Here is a 25,415-nt window from a genome sequence, read left to right on the forward strand (position 1 = left end):
ATTAAACTCGTTTTTATTTAAAATTCTTCAAACAAACTTTAAGCAAAATTTAAAATTTTTATTTCTCAATAGTATTGAACTTTTGAAAAACATTAAAAAATTTAAAAATTAATTTATAATAAAAAAATAATTACAACTTACAATAAAAAATAGAATAAAATTTAGGAACTAAATTTAAATATAAATTATAAGAAAATAGAAAAATGTTTATTTATTTTTTATTTTTTATTTTGAGCTTTGGAAGTGCTTATATTTTTCAGTTCTCTATCTCGTTCAGTTGTTCTTTTTCTCGGTCTGGCAGCTGCCAAAACCCTAGTATTTCTGACAGTGGACTGGAAACATCTCTCTAAATGCCTCATCGTTAATCCTCATTAACATCGTCTGAACGCTAATATTCTTTTTCGGATCCTTCTATCCGGATCTTCGACATGGCGGCTTCACTTGAATCTCTCATTTCACTTGCCGGCTCAGTCACTACCTCTTCCACCAAAACCCGGCTAAGGATCTTCGGCAATGATGTCCCTTCTCTTCTCAACGATTCAGGCAAGTGATTTTAGTCTTTTTGGTTTGTTTAATTTAATCTCATTCGATAAATTTTGAACTTTCATCTCATATATTTATGTAATAAAGCTTACTTACGTTTTCTATTAGGATCAAGTTTGAATTTTGACTGGCTTAATATGATAAAGTTTCTTAACATTTCAGTGGTGTTTCTTATGAAATTCCAAGTTTGACGGCTTCAATGTGAATTTTATTAGTTTTCTAACACTATAACTTTTTATAAAAATCAGAGCAAAAACAAGAAATGAACTTCAAATAAACTGAAGTAAGAACACTTCATATATTTTTATAATTAATGTATTGTTGAATGTGGAATGGCCTTGGCGTTCAATATGCTCCCAGTTTATTGTTGAATGGAGGATGTGGAATGTAGACAACAATGTGGAATGGAATTTGCATAGGAATCTTTCGCTTACTTCAAGCCTATTCTGTTTTTAAATCTCAATTATTTAGTGTATAGAGAGATAATTAAAAGCTAGTCGTGATTTACCTTTTTAATACATAATGGGATCAATCCGATTTATACCCTCAATTCCACAATTATAGAATAATTTTCATATGTCAAGAAAGGAATTATGGAAACAACTTGAATTAGATATGATTTTAAAATTTGACATTATTTCTGTACAGTGCATAACCTCTGAAGTTCAATTATGTGAACAAAGAAAGATGATAAGATTTTTTTGCTTTAGTATTATTTGGACTTTTCAGTGACTGATTTATCTCAAAATAAAAAAAGACTTTTAAGTGATTGATGCTGAACTTTGGTGAAGAAATTGAAACAAGTAACCCACTTGGCTTTTTATGCTTGGCTATAATTTGGAGAACTTTTAAACTTGGAACTTTTAGTCATAAAAAATGGTACATAGAGTTTATGGTTCAGAATGCTGCCCGCTGGCGTAGAATTGATTCAATTAAGCACCTAAGTGATAGAATTTCAGAGGAGCTGCTGTAGCAGTGGTAGTATGGCCGACTTCCATTTATTAGTGACAATGAGGATGCATAAATGACTGACTTATTCTCCTTAGCTTTCTCTGGCTAATCATAAGTTGCATTTTTATCAGTAACATAACCTTTTCTTTTTGAAATATGTGCTTAATGCTTCTAGGTTCTCAGATAAATGAAAGCTACTGGTTAGTTAATCTCTTTTAGTCTGCTTGTATATTGTGTCACATATGTTGCTTTAAGATAAGTTATATAATCTGTTCTAATTTATAAAACAATGACCTTTGTATCTCTGCAGAAATGAGTTCTGAATTTGCATCACTTCTGGTGGATACAATTTTTAAAACATTGGCTATATATGACGATTGGGGTTCAAGTAAAGCAGTTGATAATATGATTGTGAAGGCCCTTGGTGAGGTGACATTTATGAAGAGTTTTGCTGCAGTTCTTGTTCAGACTATGGAAAAGCAGTCGAAGTTCCAGTCACATATAGGCTGCTATAGACTCCTCAAATGGTCATGCCTCCTTTTGGGCAAGAGTCAGTTTGTCAGCCTTTCAAAGAATGCATTGTGTAGGGTTGCTGCAGTGCAAGCATCTTTACTTAATACTGTTATGCAAAGATCTTTTCGTGAGAAAAGTGCAGGCAGACAAATTTTTTTCCATTTATTTTCTCAGGTTGGTCTGAACATCTTTTCTAATTGTTTTGGAGTCTTGGGAATTATTTCAAATGGAAGTTTTTAAATATTTTATGTTTCTTGTTTTTACAGTCTCCAGATATATACAGAATGTATATAGAGGAATTAAAAGACTCAAGGATTTCATACAAAGATACTCCTGAATTGATGTGGTTATTACTTGATTTCTCCTGTTCATCACCTACATTGTTTCAACAATACAAGGTGAGAAATGTTTTTTGTTTCTTTCATTTTGTTTGGAAGATACTCCTGTATTATGAGTTCTATTGTTTTCTTTTATATTTACCTTCACTCTACGGACTTTATTCTTCTCAAAGTCTTGACATGATTATTTCTTTGACAGCCTATTTTTCTTGATATGTATGTGAAATCGGTCTTAAATGCCAGAGAAAAGCCAAAGAAGCAACTTAGTGAAGCTTTTGATCCACTTTTTACCCATATGTTGCATGAAGATTTTCAAAGTGTTGTTTTTCCAGCATCTGTTAAAATGTTGAGACGCAACCCTGAGATTGTGCTAGAATCAGTGGGAATTCTTTTAAGGTCTATCAACCTTGATTTGAGTAAGTATGCAAGTGAACTCCTGTCTATAGTATTACCGCAAGCTCGGCATGCAGACGAAGACAGAAGGATTGTAGCATTGACTATAGTAGGGTGTCTGAGCAAAAAGTCGAGTAACCCTGATGCTTTAGAAGCAATGTTTGGAGCTATTAAAGCTGTAATTGGAGGTTTGTCCTTGCTCATTTCCCTTCTTATGTTGTTGTTTTTTTCGTTTCAGTGATAGAAGTGTTCTTACTGATGTTTGTGGTGAGAAAGATTAATCTGAGATCCTCATTATTATCTTATCTTGTGCTAAACTTTCTATAGCTTAAAGAAATTAATGCAATCAGGTTCAGAAGGAAGGCTTGCATTTCCTTACCAGAGAATTGGCATGATCAGTTCATTGCAAGAATTGTCCAACGCTCCTGAAGGGAAATATCTAAACAGCATCTCATGTACAATATGTGGGTTTCTTTTATCTTGTTACAAAGACGAAGGTAAGCTGGTGTGCTTGGCCTGCATCGATCATCATCTTGTGATCATTGTCATTGATCTTTTTTTTTTTGGAATAAAAAGATACTATGTACCATTAATTACAAGCATCAAAGGGGGTGCCCACCCATGATTATTTTCATACCTTCTGTTTTTGACTAGGCATATATTATTTTTCTTCGTTATGTACTGCACCTTCTTTTTGTTATTGCTGCTGTTGTCATTTCTTTGTTAGATTTTATTTTCTAGGCATTGGATTTAATTACTTTATTATTTCAAAAAAATGAATTTTATTATTTTGTGACTTTGTAGACACTGCATTTTGCATCTGGTTGTTCTTTTTTATGTTATGTTTAAGTTTCTTGTTTACCTTTTGAGGTCCTGATTTCTCTCTAATACCAGGAAATGAGGAGGTAAAACTAGCAATCTTAATAGCTATAGCGTCGTGGGCAGCAAGATCTGTTGATACCGTCCAGTCAAATTTAATTTCTTTCATCACCTCTGGCCTTAAGGAGAAGGAAGCTTTAAGAAGGGGGCATCTTCGCACTCTTCGTGCCATATGTAAAAATGGTGAAGCTGTTTTACAGGTTTGTTTCCTGACTAAAGTTGTTTTTCTATGCTTTTAGGAATTGATTCTTGTCTTGGCTGTTCTTATCATTGCTAATGGGTATCTCCTAATTTATACCCAGATGTCATCGTTGCTAGGCTCTCTTGTTCAACTTGTAAAAACTGGTTTTACCAAAGCAGTTCAGCGATTGGATGGCATGTATGCTTTGCTTATAGTTGCTAAGATTGCAGCATCTGACATTAAAGCAGGTATGAAAATATTTGGGATGTCTACTGTCCCTACTTAAAAAACATCATACATTATAATTCATGTTTTTTCCTCATATTTTGTGTTGATTTTTCCTGTGTTTGCAATTGCAGAGGAGATTGTGGCGAAAGAGAAGATTTGGTCCTTAATATCTGAAAATGAGCCATCACTAGTACCACAGACTCTGGTAATTATTCTCTGAAACCTTGTCCAAAATAAGATGATTTATTTAGTTTGTGGTCTACTCACTTGTCTTTATTTTCAAATCTTACTCTTAAGGTGTCAAAAATGTCAATAGAAGATTCTATGGCATGTGTTGAGCTTCTTGAAGTTCTACTGGTGGAACATTCTCGCAGGTCCATATTATTTATATTTACTTGTTATCCAACTTTATCCTCGTCATTAAAATTCTAAAGTATCTTTGCTGTTTGTTCAACAGAGTGTTGGAAACATTTTCAGTCAAATTACTCATGCAGGTAAGTTAGTGCACTGTAGTTAATTATTTTTTTTGGAATAAAATGCACTGTAGTTAATTATCTTCTCAGTGCGATGCCGATATCCTATTGTTATTTGGATGCAGTTGCTACTATCTTTAATATGCCATCCAAGCTGGACTGTTCGTAAAACAGCTTATGATGTCACCAAGAAGATTGTTGGTGCTGCTCCCCAGTTGTCTGAAGTTCTTTTAATTGAGTATAAGAGTTTTCTTTCAATAGTTGGAGAGAAGTTTTCTTCTTCTAAGATGGGGTACAGACAATATGCCTGCTTACTCTGGGTTGTTTATAGAAGTAAAAAAAATTCAAATATTAATAGTACATAAAGCACCATGCATTTGAGCTTTTAGTTGCTAACTCTTTTTGTTAGTTCTCTGACTCTTGTGCATTCTGCTTTTGTGGGTGCTAGTAGGTATTCTTGGAGCTTAATCTTCCTTTTTTTTTTGAAATAATTGGAGCTTCATCTTGCTAGAGGAGTCTTTTTGTTTTGTTTTGTTTTTTTTAAATTTTTTTAATTTTTTATTGTCTAAAGTGATGCAGACAATTCACTGGAAGGCCAGACTCCCTATTTACCATCTGCTGAGGTTTTAGTGAAGGCTTTGCATGTAATAGCATCTGCTGCTCTTGCAGCTGCTCCAAGTGCATCAAGGACTTATATTTTATTCTGTTCACATCATCCATGCATAGTTGGCACTGGAAAGAGAGAGACAGTTTGGAGGGTACTTTTTTCTAATGTTGTTTAGTTTTTGGTTTATTTGTTGACCCGCTGCTTGTTTATTGACATTTCTCTTTTCTTTTTTCATTCCCAGAGGCTACAAAAATTTCTGCGCACTCGTGGCTTTGATGTCATTGGCAGTTTTTCTACTGATGTTGCGAAACTATGCCAGGTAATTTCTAACTTCTTAGGAAGGTATTATTTTTATATGTAACATTCTGTTGTTGTTTATCTGAAACATTCTCCTGTAGAGTTATTGTTGGTTTATTAGTATTTAACAATGTGATACCAACTACAGGTGAGAAAATTGGCTATTCTTTTGTAAGTAATACTTGCCATCACTTAGAGAAAAATGTGCTGTTTCAGGTTGCATATCGTTCAAACATATGGACATTTTTTTTATGATGATCAGCTGAAAATATGAATGCTTTATCGATACTTCTTCTATCATAAAATGCATTAAAATATTCTAACTTTTATTAGTGTCTCAAATTAGTACTTCAAACTTTTTAATTATATTTTTTAGGACCTTATTTTCCAAATTAGTAACTGATTATTTACTTTGCAGCAAAATGTTCAAAGAATTTGATCTGTTAACGAGCTCTCTGTTTGATATTTCAAAAACAAGCTCTCTGTTTGTGCTTTACAGGAGCTTCTGGGACCAATGTGTTTGATGAGTGATAATATACTTGAACAGCAAGCAGCTATCTATTCTTTATCTACTCTAATGTCAGTAACACCTGAAGATACATATGCAGAATTTGAAAAGGTTTGTTTGCTCCATTTTCCCGTTTCACTTGATCTTTTTAACTAGGCAAATTTTATATCCAGTTAATAACTTGGACTACTTGTTCCCCTTGCAGTATCTGAAAGCTTTTCCGGACCGTCATTCACATGATATGCTCTCTGAAAATGATATTCAGGTTAAATTTTTACTACTTTTATCACTTTTATTTATGACATTCAACAATATTTCCCTTTAACTTTTTTATATGTAGAATTCCTTATCTAGAATTGTTAAGGAATGAGGACTTATATTTTATTTTCTTTGCAAAAATTGCTGCTATCACCTGGCCTACGTTCTATCCTTCTCACTTGAATCAAGTCATTGGACCTGTTTATCTCGAGGTGGCATTTGATGTCTTTAAGTTTGTGAGTGTTTCAGGCTTGTTGGAATCTACTGAACCCTGACCCTATGATTTGATTTGCTTGTATGGTTCGTTACAAATTTCACATCCTCTTGACCAATTGGAAAATAATTTTATCTACATGGCATTTAGGCTTTGTTTGGTTGTGCTTTTGGGGTTTTCTTTTGATGTCTACTATTACTTTTAGAAAAACTAGTGTTTGATGATGCATTTATTTGATTTTGTTTTTCCAAAAATTTTTAATTGGAATTGGTAAACATCCAAAGGAAGAAAATTTGCTTTTAACGGAGAAAAAATAAAATTAATTTTTATCAGTTACCTAATGTATTCACAGTCTTCTGAAAAGATTGTATAGGTATATTAGACATTCTATTTTTTTCTTTACCTTAGATACAATACGATCATAGTAGTTTTATTTTCAGAATATCTCCAGAAAAACATTTTTACTAAACACAAATGTTATGTATATTTTCAAAGGATCATAGTAATTTTATTTTTACAATATCTCCAGAAAAACATTTTTACTAAACACAAATGATATGTATATTTTCAACAACATTTTATGGAAACAAATTACCAAACACTATGCTTGACTTTGATAACAGTAGGGTTCTAACCACAAAGCCTCTTAGCAGAACTGAACTCAGCAATAGTTACTTTGAAGAGTATATTTATCTTGTTAAAGTGTGATATTCTTTTGATAGGTGAAGATAGCATTTAACTGAAGTCACCAAGTTTCACCCATGTATAATACTATGAAGTCTAAAATCTCTTCTTTGTTTACAGAATATGTCATTAGGAGAGATTAAGGTACTAGGGGTTGATGGTTTTATTATTAATTCTTTCATAGTTTCTGGAATGTTAGTATCGGGACTTGATCAAGGTGTTTGAGGAGTTCTAGTTAATAGTAAAATTGGTGATAGCATGAATTCTATTTGCATCACCTGGTTCCTAATGAAGTTTGCTCCAACAAAGTTTTAGATTATTGCCAATAAGTTTGCTCCCTAGTTTTTTTTTTTTGAAAGAATAAGTTTGCTCCCTAGTGTTTATGAGGTTATAGTTGAAGTACGTTTCTGAGATCGATGACATGGTAAATGATATTATTTCTGTCCATCAAAGTGCCTTTGTAGGTGGGCAAATCCTAGTTGCCTCTCTTCTTGCTAATTGAGTTGTGGAGGATGTTAAGAAATCGAGAAATAAGGGTTTACCCCTTGAATTAGATTTTGAGAAGGCGTATGTAAGGTTAGTGGAGAACGGAGAAGGGAAGATTAACGCTCCACAATGGAATGAATAACTTGTGTACCCATTCGATGACCTACAAGGAATGGATCTTTCCTGGTACCATCATGCTTGAGCAACTAACTATAAAATGACTTAACTGTGAAAGACCCATTCGTTTTAAAATTTCCTTAAAAAAATTCTCATTCAATGAGAACGGAAGACTAAGGCTCCACAATGGAATGAATAGCTTGTGTATCCATACGATGACCTACAAGGAATGGATCTTTCCTAGTACCATCATGCTTGAGCAACTACCTATAAAATGACTTAACTGTGAAAGACGCATTCGTTTCAAAATTTCCTTAAAAGAATTCTCTTAATTTTCATATTCATTTTGACAAACAATTGTTTGCAAAACAAAAATTAGACTTCACAAAATATTAATATTCCATGTATCACACTTGAATTTTATCCATTTATTGACAATTATGAAAGAATCTTTGATAAGCAATGATGTTAGAGCCACATGAAACTTGATGTTTTTGTTGTAGTAACAAAGTTACTTTTTGATTTTATGGAGAAACCTTTAGGCTGTCAATTATCACAAATTAACTACAAGGTTTATTTTGAAAAAGGTCTAACCACAATGAGTTAAGTTGTAATATACCAATTTTTTGCTTCCTATCTTCCTTCGATAAGCAAGCTATCTTTTCCTGTTGAAAATATAAGAGTTCTAAAAATATGTCTCATGGTTCTAAGATATATTTGTGGCAATTTGGTATGCATTTTTTTCCTTTGGCATCTGCATTATCATAAGTTATTTTTTCTCTAGCTATGTTTTCAAATTGTGTTTGCTTGCTGTTGCTTTTAGATTTTTCATACTCCTGAAGGAATGCTGTCCAGTGAGAAAGGTGTTTATGTTGCAGAGTCTACAGGTGCCAAGAATATAAAACAGAATATGGTAATTCTGGATGCTTTGTCTCTTAATCTTTTTTTTGGTTTTCTAATCTCTTCTCTTCCTCTTGTGTATATTTTTAATTTTTTTTGTTATAAATACAGCTACATTATAATTCATTTAGTTGGTTATGTGCGTGCTTATGTTGCCAGGATCATGTGAGTTCTAATCATTCATTGAGAAGAGAATCGGCTAGTAGGGAAGCTGCTGCAATGGGAAAAAGAGATGCTGGGAAATCCACAAAAAAAGCTGGTATGTTATTCTTGCATTTTGCTTATTGCTCTGTATTTGTTGTTTCTTCAGTTTTATTTCTTTATTCTTATTTTATATATTCAGATAAGGGAAAAACTGCAAAAGAAGAGGCACGTGAATTGATGCTCAGGGAGGAAGCTTCCATTCGTGAAAATGTTCAGAAAATACAGAGGAACTTATCCTTGCTGCTAAGAGTTCTTGGGGAGATGGCCATTGCAAATCCAGTATTTGCACACAGCCAGCTACCATCCCTGGTTTGTCAACTAGTCTTTTCTCCTTCCTTTAGATGGCAATATTGTTTTCAGGTTTGCTGCTATCAGTAACCAACAAACTGCCGGGAAAAAAACAATTTAGCTAACAAATTAGAACTTTGTTTTCTGTTGTAATAACTGTAGTACAATAGCAGTAGGTTAGCTGGATTGACTGCTATAGTTGTACTAGTGAATATTATTGTAACTACTGTACCAACGATTTTGGTAATAAACACTGGTATATTTGGTGTGACATGATTTGGGTGAATATAAAAAAGTCATCAGATATTTTCCTATCTTTTCCATCTCTCTCTCTCTCTCTCTATTTTCTCTTCTCTTCATTCTTTCTCGCAGACCTCATACTCTGCTATTCTTCCGCTCTCTTGCCTAAAATTCCTAAGCTAGAACGACATCTAGGGACTGTCTGATACAGAAGCATAGGAGTGGCGGCTTAGGTAGAGGTCTTTGTCCATTGAATGGAGCAACATTTATAAGATTTCATGATAGAAATCTATGGCAATGATGAGGCGAAATTGGAGGCCAAGTTGGAGGCCCAGCTCGTGAAAAACAATTCCTGGCCACAAACAATATTGTCGGAGACCATGCTTTTGATTTTAACCAAACCAACAGTTCATCTACAACCCTCCAGTATCACCTCACATTTCAGGACACACACTGTCTCCCAATGTCCCCTGTCATAAAGAGAAATACTTCCAATCCCTAGACTGAAACAAGCTGGGATAGCAGCCATACTTAGGTGACATTAAGCAGCATGTGGGACATAATACACCCAAGATTGATATACCTCTTTTGGAACGAACCAACCAATCCTGGATCATGGGTGAGGAGGTGCAATGAATACTTCCAAGTTGACTGCCGTTGAACAAGAAATACCTTTTTCCTTGGAGCAAAACTTGATACTTGGTATCAGTGTTGGCAACACAACATGATAAAATAGATTGGACTACCTTTAAATAAGAACATTATATGAGATTTGGGGATGCAATAGCGGCTGAGGAGGTTGAAGCATTCAATAAGTTGAAGCAGGAGAGTACCATCATGGAAGCGTGGGAAAGGTATTAAGAGCTATGATCGGTTAGGGTAAGGAATAACTCCCATCTAGATAAAGCTTATTTCATATCGAGCTTCATTATCAGGTTATGTCAAGAATTAAAGTCGATATTAAATTATATAAGGTCCAAACTCGTATTACTTTTAATTGATAATGGAGGCACCTATTCCCACAGATTTTCGCCATTTCTCATTTGAAGAGCTTGTTGGTGATGGATGCGGCTGGGGGGTGATACTCCAGAAGGGAGTGGTTGGTTAGCGTGACAAGAAATATGAATGACTGGGAGGTGGAGGAATATGAAGCCACAACTCCTGGCCAATGTTTGACTGAATTCGAATGGCGACCAGCCTGTGTGGAAACTGAATAAGAACGACTTTTACCATTAGAGGGGAAGCAAGGGGGGGAGGGGGCAAGTTTTCCCTGTCAAGCAAGTATGGAAGACTAAAGCATCACCTAGAATTGTTTTTTCTTTTGTGTGGGAAGCATGTAGAGGATGTACTTTGACAATTGATAAGCTGATGAGGAGAGGCAGAATATGGGTGAAAAAATGCTACTTGTGCAAGAATGCAGCAGAATCTTGTAACCACACGCTGCTTTGGTGCCCGGTGGTATGTAACTTATGGTCTATGGTGTATGTTTTGGTAGGGATTTCCTGTGTTATTGCAGGGTCGGTCAAGGATATGGCTGGGGAAAGCTTATGTAAAAAGAAAAAATTTACTAAACTCATTTATTTGACTATTTTTTAGGTTATTTGGAAAGAAGGAAACAGTGGGGTTTTTGATGGGCTGAAAAAGGAAATTTATAAATTAAGAGACATGTGTTTCATTATTTTGGGTCTCTTTTACTGAGTCATGACATTTATAGGATGGTGGATGTTGAGTAATAGTTGATACTTTGACTAACTTGTAAATATCTTATACATGGACAATACTCCCTTGGTACCTTTGATTCTTTAATACACTTTCACTTTTAGATTCAAAAAAAAAAAAGAAAAAAAAGAAAAAGATAGCTTAATAGTGCAACATGGCTCATCCAAATTGCTCCCTTGAAAATGATAGCAGCAAACGACCAAAAAATGCTTAGTTAACAAAAGATAAAGCTAAAGTGGGTGATACAAAAGAAGTGGTTCTGATACTCATTTTAGTTGCTGGAATTAGGACATTAAAATGTGGTACTTGAAATGGGTTGGATGGCGAACACAACTCTATGCTATTTGGTCTTGAAAACTTGTAGGTAGAGATCAAAAAGGAAGGGAAGAAGGTGCGAATGAGTCTCTAATGGGGGAACCTTGAGGCATATCTTAGACAAAAGACTAATTAGAATGGTACAAGGGGGATGTAGGAGAACCAGGAGCTTCATGTGCTTGGTAGAATGTCTATGAGGCAAAAGCGCGGATGATAAAGAGCACCATGAAGGAGAGGAATAGAGTGAGTCGTTGCAGGCCTTGATTCAACAATATCAAGGCATATTTGGGGTGCTGGGTTCTCTTCTCATGCAAAGGGAACAAGATCATGCTATTCGCTTGATTCCAGGGGCTGAACCTGTAAACATTATATCATACTGCTGGTCCAACTTCCATAAGACAAGATGAGAAACAAATATCAGAAGTACTAGATAATTCAATAATCATGTTGACCATAGCATATTTGATTCACTTGAACTGTGTTGGTCAAGAAAAAGGAGAGAAATTAGAGGTTTTGCACAAATTACACACAATTGAATGTTATCACTGTGAAGGATAAGTTCCCAATTCCGGTGATAGACAATCTATTCGATGAATTTCATGGGGCTGTGGTATTTCCAAGGTGGATTTGTCGGTAGGATACCGTCGAGTCAGGCTAGGTGACATAAACAAAACTCCCTCTAAACCTCACATCCTTGTTTGCTTCAATCGCTAAAGTTGATTTTGATATATATTTTAAAATGATTTTCCTAGTGGGTTATATTTATAAGATTTGTGTGTTCCTGGATGATTTATAAAGCTTCATATTGCTCAGCTTTTATATTTTCTGGTAAATCTCATTTTTTGTATTATGTCAGGTTAAATTTGTTGATCCATTACTACGTTCACCTATAGTGAGTGATATGGCCTACGAAACCTTGGTGAAGCTCGCTAAATGTACAGTCCAGCCTCTGTGTAACTGGGCCCTTGATATTGCTACTGCTTTACGGCTAATTGTGACAGATGATGTTCATCGGCTGTTGGACCTGATTCCACCTGTTGATGAAGAGGAAACTGATGCAAAACAATCGTTGGGACTTTTTGAGAGAGTAGTAAATGGCTTATCCGTCTCATGTAAATCTGGGCCCCTTCCTGTAGACTCCTTTACTTTTGTCTTTCCGGTGAGCTTTTGTATTTGACATTTGTGATTTTGTTTGTTCTTTTATGCACCAGATTCTTTAACGTAGCTCTCATATATATTTGCCATCAGATAATGGAGCGGGTTTTGTTATCACCTAAGAGGACAGGACTTCATGATGATGTGCTTCAAATTCTTTATTTGCACATGGATCCTCTTCTACCACTTCCTAGGCTCCAAATGTTATCGGTTGCATATCTAAACACTATAAATGTTTTACAGTACATATTTGTAACCTCATCCACATTTTGTCCCTTTTTTGGGTGATTTTGGTTGAGGGGCAGAGAGGTGAATTTATCTTATGTCATACTATTCTCCTTCTATTGTGCAGGCTCTTTATCATGTTTTAGGTATTGTTCCAGCTTATCAAGCATCTATTGGACCAGCATTAAATGAAATATGTCTTGGCCTGCAACCAGATGAAGTTGCCTCGGTATATATTTCACATTTCTTTTGAACTGTTCCGAAGTGTTCTTTGATAATGATGTCTCTCCTAATTCATTCTTGCAGGCCCTATATGGAGTTTATGCAAAGGAGATCCATGTGAGAATGGCATGCATAAATGCTATAAAATGTATTCCTGCTGTTTCTAATCGTTCTCTTCCCAAGAGTGCTGAAATTGGAACAAACATTTGGATTGCTTTGCATGATCCAGAAAAGGTTTAGCTTCGTCAATTTTTCATACATGTAAAATTCTGTTTCGAAGACACTGTGCTTCTGTGAGCATAAAAATGCTGTTTGAGTTGCCTGTGCTACATTTAGTTTATGGTGACTAAACCTTTTCTGACACTAAACTATTTTTTGTTGAAATCTAGCACTTGCTCTTGAATCTCTGAAGGGTGTTTATTATTATTTATTTTTCTTTTTATTTTCTGATATTCAGTCTTTTTTCTCCTTCAGTAGGTTGTCAAAGTGTAGTATTTGGCAGTCAGGTCTTTAATAGTTATTTCTAACCTAATTCTATACCTTTTTGCTTGAATTTTTTGGTTCTGGCTGTATGGATAATTCAAGTTTGATGCTGAGAATCCTTTTGAACTGGGAGTCTAGATTGTTTACATATTTCAAGTGCTGATTTCTTAAATGAAACTAGTGTAGGATAGCGTTATGTCCTTAATTATTGGAATTTATTGGTTGTTCAGCTTATAATGTGTGTCATATGCATCTCTGTCCGCTGTGTATGCAGGCAGTTGCAGAAGCTGCAGAGGATATATGGGATCGCTATGGGCATGATTTAGGGTCTGACTATTCAGGAATCTTTAAGTCACTTTCTCATATAAACTATAATGTTCGCTTGGCTGCGGCAGAGGCATTAGCTGCTGCATTGGATGAAAATCCAGATTCTATACAGGTCAGTCTGATAGTTAATTGCATGGTTTTTGAGATTACTCTGTCTTTGTTGGATAGAGATTAAACACCTGTCTTGGTCAAGGTGAACTAGTTCTCCTTTTTTTAATTTTTTATGTTTTCTGGGAGGATATCTAATCCTCCATTTTTTTATATCAATTCTTTTTCTTTACTAATTCTTTTTTCTATAAAGAAATAGTCAAGTGCCATGCTTCTGAACAGCGTTGCTTTCTAAAATTTGTGATATGTGCAGGAGTCTCTATCTACTTTATTTTCTTTATATATCCGCGATGCTGGATCTTATGAAGCCAATGTTGATGCTGGCTGGATAGGCAGACAAGGAATAGCATTGGCATTGCATTCTGCTGCTGATGTTTTGAGGACAAAGGACCTTCCTGTTGTTATGACATTTCTAATTTCACGGGCCCTTGTATGGTTTCTTCTTCCATTTACTTGAGAAGCTTCGCGAAGTTGCAGTATATATGCTAGACTGTCATAGAGTACAAACTATTGGAAATTTATTTGGCATTTGAGAAATTTGAAATTAATTGTTGTCTTTAATGGCACTTGGTTGTCTTTTTCTGGTTTTTTTGTAATCTTTTAACCAAAAAATTTTACATGTTATTTTGCTTAGTAAAGAAATTATCTTCAGTTTCGGAGTTTAGAGTATAATGAAATGGGGGCTTAGTTAGCTGAAAATTTTGTTTTTAACTAAATGGCTTTTCTTCTGGTGCCACTATCAGAGATGAACGTTTGAGGAGCCTTCTCACAATATATCGTTTAATATCATAAAGTTGTGTCGAAAAGTCTCTGCCAACATTTTTGGTTGTTAATTAGGGGTGAACCAAGCAATAGCAGCAAAATTGATTTGGAGAATAGCTTTATTTTTTTTGCAAAGCAATGAATTTCTCCATGCATTTTTCAAATACAGGAATGATTTTTTTTTGTTTCATACTTGGCATGGAAATTGCTTCAAAAGTATTTGTTAATTTATCTGTTGTCATAACTTCCAATTTTTTTTTTCTTTTTTTTTTGTATATTAAACTTCCATACTAAGAAAGAAAAATTCATTTTCTTTCTGTTGCCTTACGGGTTTGAGTCTCAGTAGTATTTGTTTCATTTAGACACCTTTTAAGCTTGGGACATTATTCCTTTTAAAATGAGTATAAACAAGAAGCCAGAAAGTTTCCTTTTAAGTCTCTGAATACTGTGATGTTGCAGGCTGATCCCAATGCAGATGTTCGTGGAAGGATGATTAATGCTGGTATTATGATTATTGATAAGCATGGCAGAGAAAATGTGTCCTTATTATTTCCGATTTTTGAGAATTACTTAAATAAGAAGGTCAATCTCCCTCCTAGACTAGAAATACTTCCTTCCTCAGTTTTTGTATCCTTTTTCTATTCTTTGTATCGACTTGCAGTAATACCATCTTCTCGTATAAATGTTGCTGGGACATGGTCCATATTATATTTATTGAAAATTTTCTTTTACTTAGGCATCGGATGAAGAAAAATACGATTTGGTTCGTGAAGGTGTTGTTATTTTCACTGGAGCTCTAGCAAAGCACTTGAAAAAGGTAGTGTATGTTTTTTCCTTAATTTTTCTTGGAAATAAGCCTGTGTTTTTCTTATTTATTTTGACAACTTCACATCCTAACAGGATGATCCTAAAGTTTCTTGTTTAAAATAAAAACAGGATGATCCAAAAGTACACGCTGTTGTGGAGAAGTTGTTAGATGTCTTAAACACTCCTTCAGAAGCTGTGCAACGTGCAGTTTCAACTTGCCTCTCTCCACTTATGCAATCAAAGCAAGTATGTATTATGTGGCAAATGATGGACATATTCGTCTGAATTGTACTACTTTTCTCTTTTGATTTAGTTTCGTCTGAAAATGCATTTCGGAATTATGCTTGAGTTGTAAAACAGTAAGGCAGAGCATGAATTAATTCTTGCATTGGAAGTGAAAGAAAAAGCGAATTTCGAGTATTTGTGTCCCTTGTGCTGGTGTTAGTGACAGTTTTAACATCTTAATTTCTTTCATTAGGAGGATGCAATGGCACTTGTTTCTAGATTGTTGGATCAACTGATGAAAAGTGACAAATATGGTGAACGCCGAGGAGCTGCTTTTGGACTTGCTGGAGTAGTGAGGGGGTTTGGACTTTCTTGCTTGAAGAATTATGGGATAGTGGCTGCATTACGAGATGGCCTTGCTGATAGGTATGAGGGTTACCATCTACTGGTATCAATATGCATTTTTCATCACATAAGAGACTTTATTGATTTTTTGTCTTTCTGATGTACAGACCTAAGAATATGTCACTAAAATATGCATGTGAATATTTCTGGAAAAGTGAGGAACCTTGTGATGAATAAGCTTTTTTTTAAGTTCCAACTTTTAAAGGAAAAAGGAAGAATAACATTCGCAAAGCAAAAATGGGGGACAGCTCATGTACGAAAGAATGGTAGTGAAAGTTTGTTCCATGGCTGCTTAACCATAATATATAATATTCTATATAATGAAATCTCAAAACACTCTACACAACATAGAATTGATTTGAGCTGGTACACTTTTGCTTCATGTAAATTTGTTATATGATTATCTAGCTTGAGCTACTATTATTCTGAATTTTTATTTTTTTTCTTTTCATTCAAATTGAGCTTAGTTATTTGAACTTTTATTTTTTCATCAACTTATTTTCGGTTGATATTTTATCATCTCTGCTCCTTACTGTAGAACCCTATCTGGCTGAGTCAAATTTGAACAACTAAATGATGCACATTGTTTTTTCTCTTTTTTATAGAAATTCTGCGAAAAGACGTGAAGGAGCTTTACTGGCATTTGAGTGCCTCTGTGAAAAGCTCGGAAGATTATTTGAGCCGTAAGTAGATGGTTATTCTAGTAAAAAAGTGAGATCCTTGACATAGAAGCTTACTATATGATTTATTTAGCTAATTTTTTCCTTCATTCTTTTGGTTCAGGTACGTGATTCAAATGCTTCCCATGCTTTTAGTGTCTTTCTCTGACCAAGTTGTCGCTGTTCGTGAAGCTGCTGAATGTGCTGCTCGTGCAATGATGTCCCAACTTAGTGCACAAGGAGTTAAGCTTGTCCTTCCATCTCTGTTAAAGGTAATAGGTTCAGTACTTAATGACATTAGTTTCCTCTACTCTTTGGGATGATGGCTTATTATAATTAGTTAGATTTAAGGTCAAGCTTTGCCAATTTTATGAGTTATGCTTAGAAACTGGATGAATTTTGCATAGTTTTTGTATTTTACTAAAGTCAATTCTTTTCCAACATATAGCATGAAAACTTTTTGAAAATGCGTCAGGGTGCTGCCGATAGACAAGGTGTAGACTAACAACTAAGTTTTTACGTGAAAATATCTATGAAATCTGGAAGAACCTAGGTGTGTTGAATGACTGGACTAAAATTTAGTTGTTAATCTACATATCGTATGTGAACTAACCTTTACATCAAAAGATCTATGAAATCTAGAAGAACCTAGGTTTGTTGAATGACTGGACTAAAAATATATGGTTATGCAGCCAAGTATTTCTTATTGATTGTGGTGCTTTTTCTTTTTCCCTTTGGAACTCTCTAGTTCCTCTTTCATTGTTACTCAAAGTGGAGAGTAAGACAAATGCTGCGAGTTTCTTCCTCTCCTAACCATACTAATTCTTTTGGCTTATTTCTGAAATTGTCCTTGTCGATATCCTGTGTGTCATTTACATCCATAAAATGTTTCATGAGCACATATTCCGGCAGGGCCTTGAAGATAAAGCTTGGAGAACGAAGCAAAGCAGTGTACAGCTACTTGGTGCTATGGCCTATTGTGCTCCTCAGCAGCTCTCGCAATGCCTCCCTAAGATTGTGCCAAAATTGACAGAGGTATATTGTTATGCACGCTGCTTACTCTTTAGTTTTGGTTGCTAACTGAGGCTCTCTGAACTCTGAACTTCTAAAATCTTTGTTCAAACTACAGGTTTTAACAGATACACATCCCAAAGTACAGTCAGCTGGGCAGATGGCCCTGCAGCAGGTTACAATCTGTGTTGCTATTGTTTCCATCAGGTCTTATTGATTTTTTTCTTCTCCTAATAAATTTAGTCACTTTCTCAGGTTGGAAGTGTGATAAAGAATCCAGAAATTTCTTCTCTCGTACCTACTCTTCTGATGGCTCTTTCAGATCCCAATGACTATACAAAATACTCTCTTGATATTCTCCTTCAAGTAAGGAATGTGTGCTTTAAATTGTTCTCGGTATTACATTTTCGTTCCTTTTTTTATTTTGTTTCCTTATTTCTTTTTTGGTTTCTTGCAGACAACTTTTGTTAATTCAGTAGATGCTCCTTCCCTTGCTTTGCTAGTACCAATAGTGCACAGAGGTCTAAGAGAAAGGAGTGCTGAGACTAAAAAGAAAGCTGCCCAAATAGTTGGAAATATGTGTTCTTTAGTTACAGAACCAAAGGATATGATTCCTTATATAGGGTTGCTCCTCCCTGAAGTTAAAAAGGTCCCTCTTCTTAAATTTTTTTTTTGGGTTTGTAGTAGTTACATATACAGGCTTATTAACTTCTTGTTTCATTGTAATCCCTTATTATTTCATATTCAAAACATGAACAGGTTCTTGTGGATCCAATCCCAGAAGTTCGGTCTGTTGCAGCAAGAGCTGTTGGATCCCTCATCAGAGGAATGGGAGAGGAAAACTTTCCAGATCTTCTTCCATGGTTGTTTGACACTCTTAAATCTGATAATAGCAATGTTGAGCGCTCTGGCGCTGCTCAAGGACTGAGTGAGGTTCGAATATATGATTACACAACATTACTTCTCATTTTTTCATTAACCTAGAATATTTGCTATTGTGTTATTCTGTTTTTAGTTAGCATGACTGGTCTTTTGGGGTCAATTCTGTATCCCAATTCAAGTCTCCATCATATAGCACATTTAGGTCTTTGAATTATATTTGGTATTTAAAATTATCAAGTCAAGGGAAAAAAATGACGTGTTTATTTAGATTGTTTTCCTTGGTAAATCATCATTAGTTCCTGTATTTAAATCTGCTAGCAAAAGTATATGCTTGGTGAACTTGCATTAGAAAAGGCAGAACAATCCCATTGATTGGTTCTTGTATAACTTTAAATGATTACTCAAGGCTTCAAAGCTTCTTTTACTTTGAGTAGATGTGGATTTCTCACAACATTCATACAGCATTTAGTGTTCATTTGTCAGGGCTTGGTTAGTGCTTAAAGTTAAGGATCCACCAAAATAAACACTGTTCTTTCTTGCCACTTCTTTGCTTAATTTAAGTGAAATAAAATAAAATCATTTATAAAAAGATCGGAGAAACTCATTTGTGAAAGTAATTGTTTTATATTTTTTAAATTACAACCACTGCAAGTCAGTATTCAATTATAACCAACAATCACGAATAACCACAACTAGCAATCAGAGAACAGTCAAAGGACTCACAGCTAGGTAAGTAGGGCTTGTTGCAACCACACACCTGTCACAACAAGAGTGATTTTGACCTTGGGACTGGTTGTGCTCATATAAGACCACAAGCTGTGCAGGACTCCTAGTGTTACTTTTCAAAATTTTTTCTTTGTTACATTATTAATATATTTTACTATTTTTATATCATAAACATAATGATTACTTTATTATACTTTTGCATTACAATCAGTGTAAGAATAACCTTTATACTTCGTCGATAAACTCCTTAAAATTTTACTTTTTCTTTTAACCAAAAGCACCTACCAGTCATGGTAGAAGAAAATTCACCTGTTTAATTGTGTAAAAAGTTACATTATTTTAATCCAAACTAATGATACCTTATAGGAGTTATGCCAATACCAGAATGTGTTTCCTTGTTCTAAGACAACTAGTAAATAACAGGGAAAAACCCTAAGCTAAGTTGGGGTTAATTTGTTGGTCATGTTACCTTTTTATGGCCACAGGTTGAAGTCTTTGCTTTCTATATTCATTTCTTATCGATTTTCAATCTTCAAGGGATTTCTTGTTTGTTTCCTGCTTGCACTAATTTTTTCAGTCCTTTCTTTGCCTTTCTTAGAAGGTTTATTAGTTATAAGAAGTCTTTTCCTTTTGTCTATAGGTTTTAGCTGCTCTTGGTACAGACTACTTTGAGCATGTACTTCCTGATGTTATTCGTAACTGTTCTCATCAAAGAGCATCTGTTCGTGATGGATATCTGACACTTTTCAAGGTAAACAGAAGGCACCGCCAGATTTTGATTGTTAAGTGAATGGTTTGCTTGATTTTCTCTTTTTAATTGGCAATGTTTGATTGCAGTATCTGCCAAGGTCCTTAGGCATTCAATTCCAGAACTATCTACAGCAGGTGCTGCCTGCTATATTAGATGGTAAGTCTCTCTGTCTCTTCATCAGTTCTCTCTCTCTCCCTCCTCTTTCTCTCGTGTGTATAAATAACTATAATGTCTTCAATTCTCTGGTTGCTCATATGCAATGGTAATTCTGGGTGGATTGTATACTCTGGTTGCTTATATTCATTGGGAAACCTTGTTACATTTTTTTGAGTGACTGCTACTTATGATGTACAGGTCTTGCTGATGAGAATGAATCTGTGCGGGATGCAGCACTAGGTGCTGGCCATGTCTTGGTTGAGCACTATGCAACAACGTAAATGCTCAGACTTCGTTTTCTTCTGTTGTTTTTTCCTCTATTTATGTCTTCGAGCATGCACTTTGGAATGCTGGAAAATATGGGCAAAATTAAGATAGGTCTTTTACAAAGGAAAATATTTAGATCCATGCTTCCCATATTAAATTAACAGTCTGTAGCTTAAAAAATTTTCATAAGATCCATGCTTCCCATTATCTGGGAATTGGATGTAATGGTTTTGATTTTTATTTAGTGAGGTATTTCTTTTTTCTGAAACTATCCGTATACGTTTCTGGCAGGTCCTTACCTCTGCTCCTTCCAGCTGTAGAGGATGGTATTTTCAGTGACAATTGGCGAATTCGGCAAAGTTCTGTTGAACTGTTGGGAGATCTCTTGTTTAAGGTTTATAACCTTTGACAGTTGGTGAAATTATATGTTTGTTTTTTTCTTTGAATTTAGGAAAGAAGCACAAATGTTAGTTCACTTATGAAAATGGACATGAAGTTGCCTTTGACTAAACTATTTCATTTTTTCCTGTTATGATGAAAGGAATTCACTAGTTATTCTGTATTGTCTTTATCTTCCCAGGTTGCTGGGACTTCTGGGAAAGCTCTACTTGAGGGAGGAAGTGATGATGAGGGCTCTAGTACTGAAGCACATGGACGTGCTATTATTGAGGTGCTTGGAAGGGAAAAGCGTAATGAGGTTCTTGCTGCATTATATATGGTTCGAACTGATGTTAGCATATCAGTACGTCAGGTAATGATGTTACAAATCCTACCTGCTTGTTTTTGTGACTTTAGTGAGATTCAATTGTTGGAATAACATCTAACCCTTCTCTTTTCAGGCTGCCTTACATGTATGGAAGACAATAGTAGCAAATACTCCTAAGACTCTCAAGGAAATCATGCCTGTTCTGATGAATACTTTGATTACATCCCTTGCATCATCATCTTCTGAAAGACGACAGGTCTTTTGCTTAATATTCCTATTATAGGATCTTTCTTCGAGTTGCTTTAGAATTTTTGCAATCATAAAGCATAATTTTCATGTAGGTTGCGGGAAGATCATTGGGAGAGCTTGTTAAGAAGCTTGGTGAAAGAGTCCTCCCATTGATAATTCCAATATTATCTCGTGGGTTGAAGGATCCAAATGCTAGCAGAAGACAAGTATGTCTTTTTTGTTTTCCTGTAAATGATTGTAGATTTTATCCTACTTTAGTTCTTCTAAAATGCTGAAAACTTCTTCCTCATATGTGGTCATGTTATCGTTAAACTAGAAGCCAAGGATACCTCCGTAACATTTTCAAGGACCATTTCTTTGTACTGGATAGCACTCACCTTGTTGATGAATAAATGTTTTTTCCTATTACAAAATTAATTAATTGATAATTTGTAGATACTATTTCATGGTTCTGTCCTGCTACTTATCCACTGTGGTGTGGGGTGTACAGATGCCTAGGAATCAGCTGGGTCATGTCGGGATCGGTAAGGGAGGAGATTGGGGCTTGGGAGAGTTTGAAAAGCTGCTGTTTTTTGGCAGACATTATTCCTCTTAGTATTTTGTGGGTTGAATGGAAAGTTAGGAATTGTAGAGCTTTTGATGGAATTGAGGATATTAAGGGTTTTGATGTACTGAAAAATAGATGGCTTAGGACCCTAAAATTTTTGCTTTCGGGTCATCCTCCGATTAAGGTCCAAATGTTTAGGAATACTTTCTGTTTGGAGGATTAAGCTGTAAATAATTGTACATGATCTGCACCAGTTGGTGCTTATAGCAATACATATTACACTTTTATAAAAGAAAAAAAAAAGAAGCTATTTCATGGTTCTAAACATGCTGCACAAGGCATCCATGCGTTTCTACTTAATTTAGAATGTGGCAACGTTTAAATACATTTCCACTAAGATGTACCATTTCACATCTTGTTTAGGAATTCCATTTAAGATTTTCTTTTTTAGAAGAAAGGTATGGTAGTAAACCCAAGGAACCTAAGGAGTTCTGCTCATGTATGATTCCATTTAAGATTGTTCTTGATTATTGAATTATTTATTTAGAATTGTTCAGCCAATGCAACATTTTTAACGTTGAAATCTGTAGAAATTTTTGGTGTCTTTGTTCTCTAAGACCCGAAAGGGCTGAAAGGCAAAGTTAAGGTGGTGCCAGAAAAACTATCTGTGTTGCAATTAATTTTGCTAGAACTTTACTTTGTTATAAGTCAGCTTTTTTGTCTTTCCCTTCCTTCAAGTAAAAGTTCCCATTTATTTCCTCCTTGTCATCTGATTAACATTCTAGCCATAATATACATGTGATGTAATTACCTCTGGTAGGTAAAAACATACAGCCTTGGTTTTGGTGATGGTGGAATTCAGAGAGATTAATTGTTCTTAGGTTTCTGTGAGTTTTCTCATTGTCTATAGCTGTAGTCGTCAATATATGAGAGATTGTGTTAGGTTCTCTTCAGTGCTATTCCTGACTGTACAAGGTATTGTGTTATCGCAAAGTGAAGGCCACGTGTCTATTTCTGCCTATCTGTTTGTCTAATCTTTTTCTCAATGTGGTTCTAATATTTGCAAATGACAGGGTGTATGCATCGGTTTGAGTGAAGTGATGGCTAGTGCTGGCAAGAGTCAGTTGTTGAGTTTCATGGATGAGCTAATTCCTACCATTCGGACAGCCCTTTGTGACAGGTTTGTGATACTCCACTTCTTGATTCAGCTAGAGATACTCCCTCTCCTTCTATCTCTCTCTCTCTCTCTATATATATAGCTGTTCTCAATATTGCATGAACAACTATTTCTTGTTTTTGGTCAGTGTTGCCGAGGTTCGTGAGTCGGCGGGCATAGCATTCAGCACATTATACAAGGTTTTGCTTTTGGTTCCTAGGTTACTTAATGTTCCTATGTTTAGCACAGCAAATTGCAGAGTGATTTTTCATATTATCATAATGTAGAGTGCTGGAATGCAAGCAATTGATGAAATTGTTCCAACTCTTCTTCATGCCTTGGAGGATGATGAAACTTCTGATACCGCCCTGGATGGGCTGAAACAAATATTAAGGTCACACTTTACCTTGGTATTTTGACTTTGAATTGTGTTTGGCATTTTTAGTTTCTTAATTATTTCTGCCTTTGCCATGCACTAAAGTGCTCTTTTTATCAATCTCAGTGTCAGGACGACTGCTGTTCTGCCTCATATATTGCCCAAGCTGGTCCATCTTCCCCTTTCGTATGTGTCTTTTCACTGCCATTAAAACTATTACTTTTTATCAGGTTCTTTAGTTATTTATTATTTACTAAGAGTTTTTGATATTTCTGCAGTGCATTTAATGCACATGCTTTGGGGGCTTTAGCAGAAGTTGCTGGTCGTGGCCTGAATTCTCACCTTGGAACTATACTTCCTGCTTTGCTCTCTGCAATGGGTGATGATGACGTGGTATGCTTCTAATATTGATGCTTTACCCTCTTTACCAGCATGTTGTTATTTTTCTCTCCCTCCTTTTCTTTTTTCTGTTAATATTTTGGATAAATGTTAACCTTGAACATGAGTGCATCTTTTATTGATCTTCATTCCATAAATTGTTTATAACTCATTGATAATACAGGATGTTCAAAATTTAGCAAGGAAAGCGGCAGAAACTGTTGTCTTGGTTATCGATGAGGAAGGTGTCGAGTTTTTAATATCAGAGCTCCTGAGAGGAGTTGCTGACAGTGTGGTATACCTCATATATGTTCAATTTCCTCTCTTATTCTGTCTTTGTGTCACCTCCCTTCCCACTCAGCTTCTTTGCTTGTATAATTTCAGGCTTCTGTCAGAAGAAGTTCATCATATTTGATAGGATATTTTTTCAAAAACAGCAAGCTGTATTTGGTTGATGAGGCACCTAACATGATATCCACCATGATTGTTTTGCTCAGTGATCCAGATTCAGCTACAGTAGCGGTACTTATTATTTGTTCATGAATAGGTGTTGACCATCAATGCATCAGTTTGTCTTACTGTCCGTCCAACAGGTTGCTTGGGAAGCTTTGTCAAGGATTGTTGCTTCAGTTCCCAAAGACTTACTTTCTTCATATATAAAACTGGTTCGTGATGCTGTTTGTACATCCAGAGACAGAGAACGTAGGAGAAGAAAGGTGAGTCAATGCCATGTTATATAATTAATATTCCATGCAAAACCATGCATTGGCTCTTTCCTTTTCTCTGGACTGTGTTCCAAATCAGGTGGCAGATCGTTTGCCTCATTGCTATACTACTGTTAAGCCTAGTCCTTTTCTCCCTTTCTTTCTTTGCCACTGGAGAATGACTTGTATCCCTTTATCTTTCTTGTTGGTAGAATTTTCATTCTAGGTTGTATTCTTTATTCCCTTTTGAAAGGGTTAATTTGAATATGCATTATGTTCAATAAATCTGCAGGGAGGAGCCATTCTTATTCCTGGATTCTGTCTGCCGAAAGCCCTCCAGCCACTGCTTCCAATCTTTCTACAGGTATGCTTTCTCTTAGCCTTCTTGACTCCATTAAAATTGTGGTTGCAGGACAGAGTGTGGTCTAATCTTCTTTTTTTTTTTTTCTCAGATTCAAATATTCTCTGCAAAATTATTTGTGGGCTCCGAAAGTCTTTTTAGTGTTAGGTTATATAACAAAATGACTTACACTAGAATAAATTGAATATATGGTTTTTTTCTTAATTTAGTGATGTTTTAAAGTTTACTTTATTGCTTTCCAGCTCTAAAACTTTCTTTTTGGTTGTGGAAGAATGAATTATATTTTATTAAATATTGAGACCCTATATATACAAGTACTTAACAATCATATAAGAAAATCCAGTTAATTAGCAAGATTACACCAAATGGAAATAGTACTAATATATCTTTTACTCACTTACACACGTACACTTCTCAACACTCCCTCTCAA

At 35.2% G+C, this 25,415-nt stretch overlaps 1 protein-coding gene across 2 annotated transcripts in view; it reads left to right on the top strand.

Annotated features, from left to right (window-relative positions):
* Positions 1-266: 266 nt before the first annotated feature.
* Positions 267-25,415, top strand: part of ILA (putative protein kinase regulator ILITHYIA) — a 38,578-nt gene continuing 13,429 nt past the window's right edge. Inside the window, exons 1-51 of one of the 2 annotated variants that reach the window (XM_088222742.1) lie at positions 267-543; positions 1,805-2,181; positions 2,274-2,405; positions 2,545-2,926; positions 3,089-3,235; positions 3,633-3,817; positions 3,920-4,046; positions 4,158-4,231; positions 4,324-4,400; positions 4,484-4,520; positions 4,625-4,791; positions 5,071-5,257; positions 5,348-5,425; positions 5,903-6,022; positions 6,117-6,176; positions 8,494-8,583; positions 8,730-8,829; positions 8,914-9,083; positions 12,193-12,495; positions 12,585-12,701; positions 12,844-12,945; positions 13,023-13,172; positions 13,696-13,860; positions 14,110-14,286; positions 15,078-15,200; positions 15,355-15,435; positions 15,555-15,671; positions 15,904-16,076; positions 16,661-16,738; positions 16,839-16,986; positions 17,627-17,749; positions 17,844-17,900; positions 17,981-18,091; positions 18,183-18,374; positions 18,485-18,658; positions 19,974-20,084; positions 20,171-20,240; positions 20,439-20,517; positions 20,799-20,901; positions 21,088-21,258; positions 21,347-21,469; positions 21,555-21,668; positions 23,083-23,189; positions 23,314-23,365; positions 23,453-23,559; positions 23,668-23,727; positions 23,820-23,934; positions 24,104-24,214; positions 24,304-24,441; positions 24,513-24,635; positions 24,916-24,987. In XM_088222742.1, coding sequence (XP_088078868.1) covers positions 429-543; positions 1,805-2,181; positions 2,274-2,405; positions 2,545-2,926; positions 3,089-3,235; positions 3,633-3,817; positions 3,920-4,046; positions 4,158-4,231; positions 4,324-4,400; positions 4,484-4,520; positions 4,625-4,791; positions 5,071-5,257; positions 5,348-5,425; positions 5,903-6,022; positions 6,117-6,176; positions 8,494-8,583; positions 8,730-8,829; positions 8,914-9,083; positions 12,193-12,495; positions 12,585-12,701; positions 12,844-12,945; positions 13,023-13,172; positions 13,696-13,860; positions 14,110-14,286; positions 15,078-15,200; positions 15,355-15,435; positions 15,555-15,671; positions 15,904-16,076; positions 16,661-16,738; positions 16,839-16,986; positions 17,627-17,749; positions 17,844-17,900; positions 17,981-18,091; positions 18,183-18,374; positions 18,485-18,658; positions 19,974-20,084; positions 20,171-20,240; positions 20,439-20,517; positions 20,799-20,901; positions 21,088-21,258; positions 21,347-21,469; positions 21,555-21,668; positions 23,083-23,189; positions 23,314-23,365; positions 23,453-23,559; positions 23,668-23,727; positions 23,820-23,934; positions 24,104-24,214; positions 24,304-24,441; positions 24,513-24,635; positions 24,916-24,987 — 6,672 coding nt within the window. In that variant the 5' untranslated portion in view covers positions 267-428. Of the gene's footprint in view, positions 544-1,804; positions 2,182-2,273; positions 2,406-2,544; positions 2,927-3,088; positions 3,236-3,632; positions 3,818-3,919; positions 4,047-4,157; positions 4,232-4,323; positions 4,401-4,483; positions 4,521-4,624; positions 4,792-5,070; positions 5,258-5,347; positions 5,426-5,902; positions 6,023-6,116; positions 6,177-8,493; positions 8,584-8,729; positions 8,830-8,913; positions 9,084-12,192; positions 12,496-12,584; positions 12,702-12,843; positions 12,946-13,022; positions 13,173-13,695; positions 13,861-14,109; positions 14,287-15,077; positions 15,201-15,354; positions 15,436-15,554; positions 15,672-15,903; positions 16,077-16,660; positions 16,739-16,838; positions 16,987-17,626; positions 17,750-17,843; positions 17,901-17,980; positions 18,092-18,182; positions 18,375-18,484; positions 18,659-19,973; positions 20,085-20,170; positions 20,241-20,438; positions 20,518-20,798; positions 20,902-21,087; positions 21,259-21,346; positions 21,470-21,554; positions 21,669-23,082; positions 23,190-23,313; positions 23,366-23,452; positions 23,560-23,667; positions 23,728-23,819; positions 23,935-24,103; positions 24,215-24,303; positions 24,442-24,512; positions 24,636-24,915; positions 24,988-25,415 lie in introns of those variants that run through there. The other variant, XM_088222743.1, reaches the window with a different exon arrangement.

The sequence above is a fragment of the Carica papaya genome, chromosome 6, assembly GCF_054855325.1.
Source record: "Carica papaya isolate Zhongbai chromosome 6, ASM5485532v1, whole genome shotgun sequence".
NCBI lineage: Eukaryota > Viridiplantae > Streptophyta > Magnoliopsida > Brassicales > Caricaceae > Carica > Carica papaya.